Source organism: Arachis ipaensis, chromosome B2, assembly GCF_059453495.1.
Source record: "Arachis ipaensis isolate K30076 ecotype BB chromosome B2, ASM5945349v1, whole genome shotgun sequence".
In the NCBI taxonomy this organism is placed as follows: Eukaryota; Viridiplantae; Streptophyta; class Magnoliopsida; order Fabales; family Fabaceae; genus Arachis; species Arachis ipaensis.
Genome location: NC_142437.1, coordinates 49403289 through 49409156, shown reverse-complemented (window position 1 = coordinate 49409156; position 5868 = coordinate 49403289). Strand labels below are relative to the sequence as shown.

The 5868-nt window shown below is 34.9% G+C and overlaps 1 protein-coding gene across 2 annotated transcripts; it reads left to right on the top strand.

Moving 5' to 3' along the window:
- The first annotated feature begins 1134 nt into the window (after positions 1-1134).
- Positions 1135-5621, top strand: LOC148573916 (uncharacterized). 2 transcript variants are annotated; one of them, XR_015904801.1, is made up of 4 exons: positions 1135-1758; positions 1863-1938; positions 2023-2174; positions 5411-5621. XR_015904801.1 is itself a non-coding variant. In XM_088503629.1 (4 exons), exons 1-3 carry the CDS (start codon positions 1588-1590, stop codon positions 2171-2173), a joined length of 378 nt encoding a protein of 125 aa, XP_088359755.1. In that variant the 5' UTR covers positions 1135-1587; the 3' UTR covers position 2174; positions 5411-5621. The 2 variants fall into 2 exon arrangements, 1 of the variants encoding a protein (XP_088359755.1); XM_088503629.1 differs by having other exon boundaries at positions 1135-1738.
- Positions 5622-5868: the final 247 nt, after the last annotated feature.

Genomic DNA, 5868 nt, shown 5'->3' with positions numbered 1-5868 from the left:
CATATATCAGTTATATATGTCAAGCAAGTAAAAATTAAGAGTTTCTATTATTCTCAATGTAAATCTTAAGATGGCTTTAAAGTTCTAGTGTTTCTCCTTGATGAAATGTTGTGAATTTAAGTAACATGTAATGCTATATATACTAGGTGTAGGTTGTTTTTATTCTGTTAAAGTCTCTAGTTTACTTCCTTTTTATACTTTTAATTTAAACTAAGTTATCTTATGCTAAAAAGGGTAAACTATACTAATTAATCCACATTTTCTATAACTAATAAGTTAGAATTGCAACTAAACTAAATGGCTAAAATATGAACTAAAGTGCAACATGTAAAAATAGAGTAAAAATACATGAAAATAGCAATGTATAAGTACTGAGAAAATAAAAATAAAAATAAAAAATACAGAAAAGTAACAAAATAAAGTAAAAGAGTCTGCAGTGGTTGTAACAACCCTAGTTTTTGAAAATCAAATAATTAGTTATTTGTGATTTATTTTATTTGTTGATAATTTTATTTTAAGAAAATTATTTTACTAAAGGTAATTAAATGGAAATTCATCATAATTGGAGTTTAAATTAATTAGAATTTTTATATAATCTTTATTAGATATTTGGTAATATTGAAATTATAATTTTGATAATTGAAAAATAAAAAGATTTGTATAATTTAATTTAAATAAATTCTATTTTGAATGAATTATGTTATTAATTTGAACTCCTAAAAATTATTTTATTAGAAATGATTAGATTGATATTTGTAAATACTTTAAGTTTAAGTCAATTAATATTTTTGTACAATTTTTATTATTAGTTATTTTGCAATTTGAAATTAATGTTCTGGTGATTGAAAAATAACGAAAAATTATACCATTTGAAGTGAATAATTAATATTGAGTTTAAAACTATATTTTATAAAAATATGATTAATATGTTCATTTTATATTTTAAATTAGAAACAATTGATTAAACTTAGCAATATGTTGATAAATAATGTTTCTAAATATTTTTAAGAGAGTATATTTGATTTTAAAACTACTCTACCCTCCAATTTTATCAAAATATCTATTCATACCTATCCATATTCTTTTATAAAATCCTAATTTCTAACCCTAATTTCCAAATCCAATTCAGAAACCTAATTTCCCAAATTGAAAACCCTAACCCTCACTCCCTCACCACACTCAGCCGCACCCCTAGTTTCCCCCCTTTCCTTTCCTAAACGTAAAACTCATTTACACAGAGCTGAGAAAGAAGCACAGAGAGAGTGGGATCCGAGAGAAGTGGGAAGAGCGTCGCCGGAGGGGGCTTGGCACCGTCGCCGCCTCCGTTCGTCGGGCCCTGCTACGCCGTCGCCACCATCCCCAGCGTCGCCCAGCCTTGCCCGCGCTGCAGTGCTTCCTGTCAGCCGTTCGTGGAGCCGCGGAGAGCATCGCCGTTGAAGTCATGCCGTCGCAGAAGGAGCCAGAGGAGGGAGACGAGCCCGAGCCAAGAGCAGGAGGAAGAAGGCGTCGCTGTGCCTCCTGTCACCGTCGCCGTTCATGCTCCATCGTCGCTGCCGTTCTGTGGAGTCGCGTCACCATCGCTGAGTGATGGAGGAAGAGGACGCACGAGAGGAGCCGCTGTTCCTGGGTTGCTGTTCTGCCACCGTCGCCGTTGGGAGCTGGGTTCAGAGAGGAAGAACCGCGAAGGTTCTGCGCCGTTGTTCCAGTGCCATCGTTTGTGCCCTCCGTCGCCACCGCCGTGAGTAAAGTCCGCCGCTGGTACTAGTTGAAACGCCGAAGTTGTTGTTTTGATTCTGATGTAATTCGTCCTTGCCTCTACTCATTGTTGTCCTCTGTTCTGCTTCTGCTTGTGATTTTCATAGTTGCCGGAGCCTCTGCCGCCATAAGAGCTGCCATTGAAGCTATTGATTTAGTTCCAATTCCTCCATTTTTGAGACCGTGAGCTTCAATCCTTGCTTTGCTTGTATCCTATTCCTATGTCTTTCACCTGTTCTAACTAAGGAAACCTATATTTTTGTTCAGTGCTGCATCTCTATTTTCCCTGTTTACTGCTAGAACTATCATAGGGGACACTGTTGATGTCATCAGGAAACTGTTAGAGCTGCTGTTATTGCTGATGCGAGTTAGAACGAAGTTGGAGTCACGTTTAATTTTGTGGATTTCGACTAACTGAGGTAGGGGATTTAACGTTTTTAATTTAGAATGCCTACAAAGTTATTGGATAAGTGCAAATGGTTAACAAAGGTTAAGAATTTCTTAATTAACATGAATGACATGAAATGCATGTGAAATTAGTTGGTTGTTGTGATTATTCTGAGTTGTGATTGAATTTAGATGCTGTTGTGATTAATGATTAATTTAGTATAGTTTATTAAATTGAAATATGCCGAGTTAATTATTGAAAAGCTGTGGTATGGATAACTGATGAATTGAGTTTTGATTATTGCTGTGAATGTAATTAGTTTTGTTGTTATGAGAGACTAATTGATAGAAATAAGCTTGGTTTGAGGTTGTGAAATTTGGAATAAGTTTGATGATGTTTTAGTGCTTCAATTGGATTATTGAATTCTGGTTAAGGCTGCGAATGTCTTTGGATTTTGTTGTGAGTGTTTGAAGTTGTAATTGATATTGTTTTCTCTGATGTGGATGGAATTGAGTTGAATTATAACTGTAGTTGGTGATTGATTTGATGATTGTGCGTACTGAATGTTGTAAGGGATAGAATAAATGGTGTTACTTTTGTTGCTGAGCTTGCTGGTGTGAATTGATGAGTTATTGTGTGTTTGAATGATGATGAGTGTATATGTAAATTATGCTTGGCATAGTGTAGAAAAGAAAAGGTTTGATGATGCTTAAGTACTTGACATCGTGTGAATTATTGATTTTGGGTTCTTGGGCTGTGTTGGCAATGAAGAAAATTTTGAATAACTGGAAAGAGGTTAAACGTGTGATTTTGGAAGGGTTATAAGTTCAAATGTGGTTTTTGATAAGTAAGGTTGTTGAAAATGCTTAAGGCAGAATTTCTGCATGCATGACAGTAGAAAGAATCAATTTCTGGGAGCATCCCAGCTCATATACTTGAATGAAACTATTTTTTCATGAAACTTTACTGTGTTTTGAGCATCTCATAAAAAATTCAGAATTTATTGATGAGTATTTTGGGAGAAATGAATTTTTGAAGATTGATGGTTTCTGCAGAAAATTCTGTTTCTTTACTGCAGAAGCACCAACTTCCAACTCACTTAACTTTCAATTTTGGTAAGTATTTGAGCTGAAACCAACGGCATTTTCAAGTTTCTTGTGTCTACAATCTTCATTTTAAATTTCATGTCAATATCCTATTTAACCAAGTAGATATGTTGAAAAGAGTATGGATAACTCGCTGGATTTTGGAAACCGAATTCTAAAAGACCTGGCTGTGTTTCTCACTTCATAACTTTTTCATATGACATGGTATTAATCTGGAATTTGATTCAATAAAAAGCTAAAAGAGTCTTGTTTGAGGTCGTGAATTTTGAAAGGCATTGGGTGAAAACTGGATTTTTAAGGAATTTATCAAACTTACTACTTGCTGCTGTTTTTCTGCATTTTCTTAGGAAACAATAACAGAATTTTAAGAGAGATGGTACAAGTTTTTATTGTGACCAAATTACCTCAACACCAAGTTTCTTGGAATACTAGTTTATTGAGTTTAATTTTGAAAGAATCCTATGATAAGTGAAAGTTAGTTACGAATTGATGAGGTGAAAGTTGAATTGATGGGTTATGTGGGAATTGTGGGTTATGACCGAACTGTTGGCTATTGTAAATTGTGAATTTTCTGATTGATTTGAGAACCTCTTATTTGGTAGTAGTTGAGGAAAGGGGGAGACTTGTTGAGAAAGAGGGAACCCGTAAGGGTGGTTAGGTCCGAGTTTTAGGGGAGATGCTGCCGAATTTTCATAAAAATCCCGATTCTGTTTTAAAATGTGATTTAGAAAAAGATTTGGACTTGAGAGGTTCTACGAATTGGTTCTTGATTTATTAAGAAATTGGTGTTTTGAGCTAAACTGTTTAATAAAAGTTCATGTTACCTGATTGATTTAAATAAGAAGGGGCCTATGTTTTGAAGTTTGGTTAAAGAAGTACCTTTGGGAGAGTTTCTGATTTAAGAATGAAAAGAAATTGGGTTTTTTTTTGGACTTAAATAATTTTGGTTTTGAAACTGGTTCAGAACTCTTGGCTTACATGCTTTGGTATTGATTTTAAATCTTTACTTTAATTTATCTCAACTTAAGCAACTATGATTCCGAGAATTTCTGAAGAGTTTAAGAAATGAGGCAGGTTATTCTTCCCTAAAGTCTTGAGTCCTTGCCAAGGTTGTTGATTAATAACTCTTGATTTCAAAGTGATGAAGCGAATGATTTGAAAATGAGTGATTATGAGTCTTTCAGAAGAGATTTTGAATCTGGCTTGGTTATGAAGTTGTTTGAAAGTTTTGAAAAGAAAATTTACTTAAGAAAAGTGGTTCTTGGCAAGATGTGAACTGAATACATTTGTAATTTGAAAGTGGGCCAAGAATGATTTTTTTTGAAATAAGATTTTGAGTCTGATTTACTGTGGATGTTATTGAGAATATGATGAGGCCTGGCAAGGATGGTGGTATAGTCCCGCTTGCTCAGTGCGTAAACTGTTATGCAGGGATGGTGGTTTTGTCCCGCCTGCAGTGAGGATGGTGGTTTTGTCCCGCTCACATATTGATAAATTATTTGGCAAGGACGGTGGTTTAAATCCCGCTTGCGTGTTCCGGGCAAGGATGGTGGTTTAGTCCCGCTTGCTTGTGGAACCTACGGATAAGGATGGTGGTTGAATCCCGCTTATCCGAGTCGGGTCTGGCAACATAACCGACGCATGAGCTCATGGCCAGTAGGACAGGCATGCATCATATGCATTTATATAACATTGTTTGGGTGTGCATATTATAATTGGTTTGCCTATGTGAATAGTTATGTTTAATTGCTAATTGCTTTACTTGATATAACTGCTTGGTTGTGTTTGAACCTTCTTACTTGTGTTTGTGACTGAAAATTGGTTGGATTGTAATGATTTGGTTGTTGATTGAGTTGCTTGGGCTTAGGGCCGTGGTTAATTACGAGATGGACTGAAGACTGTGTTTGGTTTATATTTTTGGTTTAGAAAAGTATGAAAAGCTAAACTGGTTCAGCAGACTTAATGAACCTATGCTTGGAACAGTTTAATCATTCATACTGTCTAGGAAAAACTTTTAAAAAAGGCTTTTGGATTTAGGATGAAATATAGTTTGCTTGAGTATGTTAATTATTTGCATTTCATTTCATTACTTTTACGGCATTCCCATTCCCTACTGAAAACGTGTGGTTTGTTCTCACCCCAAAATCTTCCACCCTTTCAGTGACACAGGTTCGAAGACTCAGTTTGAAGCTGCGGACGATTATAATATTTATTTATGAGATAAGTTTTTGAGTTAGGATATTTTCATAGAATTCCCTCGCCCTTATTACTTTTGTTTTTATTTTACGCAGAGGGATAGGAGTTGTACCTGAATTTTATTTAAATTCTTTTGTATAATATTACTATTATTAATAATTATGTGATTATTATTACTTGGTGATGTTTGCTATATGATTCTGATTAACAAAAGCAAAAATTTCTAGTATTTTTTTTCTAAAATTGAATCGCGATATCGAACTAAAGGCTTAATAGTAAATAGTTAATAAGGAAAACAGGTCAGTAACGCCTTACTTTTGGTACGATCATGACGTATTGGAAGTTGGGTCGTTACAGTGGTTCACCAAAAAATATACGCCAGAGATGGCGACCTCCCCACACTTAAAATGAAGCATCGTCCCT

Bases quoted from the DNA above. Each gene is read 5' to 3' on its own strand.
- LOC148573916 (XM_088503629.1), top strand. From the start codon at position 1,588: ATGGAGGAAGAGGACGCACGAGAGGAGCCGCTGTTCCTGGGTTGCTGT. The intron at 1,739-1,862 runs GTGAGTAAAGTC...TGATTTTCATAG, and splicing joins TGCCCTCCGTCGCCACCGCC to TTGCCGGAGCCTCTGCCGCC. The intron at 1,939-2,022 runs GTGAGCTTCAAT...ATTTTTGTTCAG, and splicing joins ATTCCTCCATTTTTGAGACC to TGCTGCATCTCTATTTTCCC.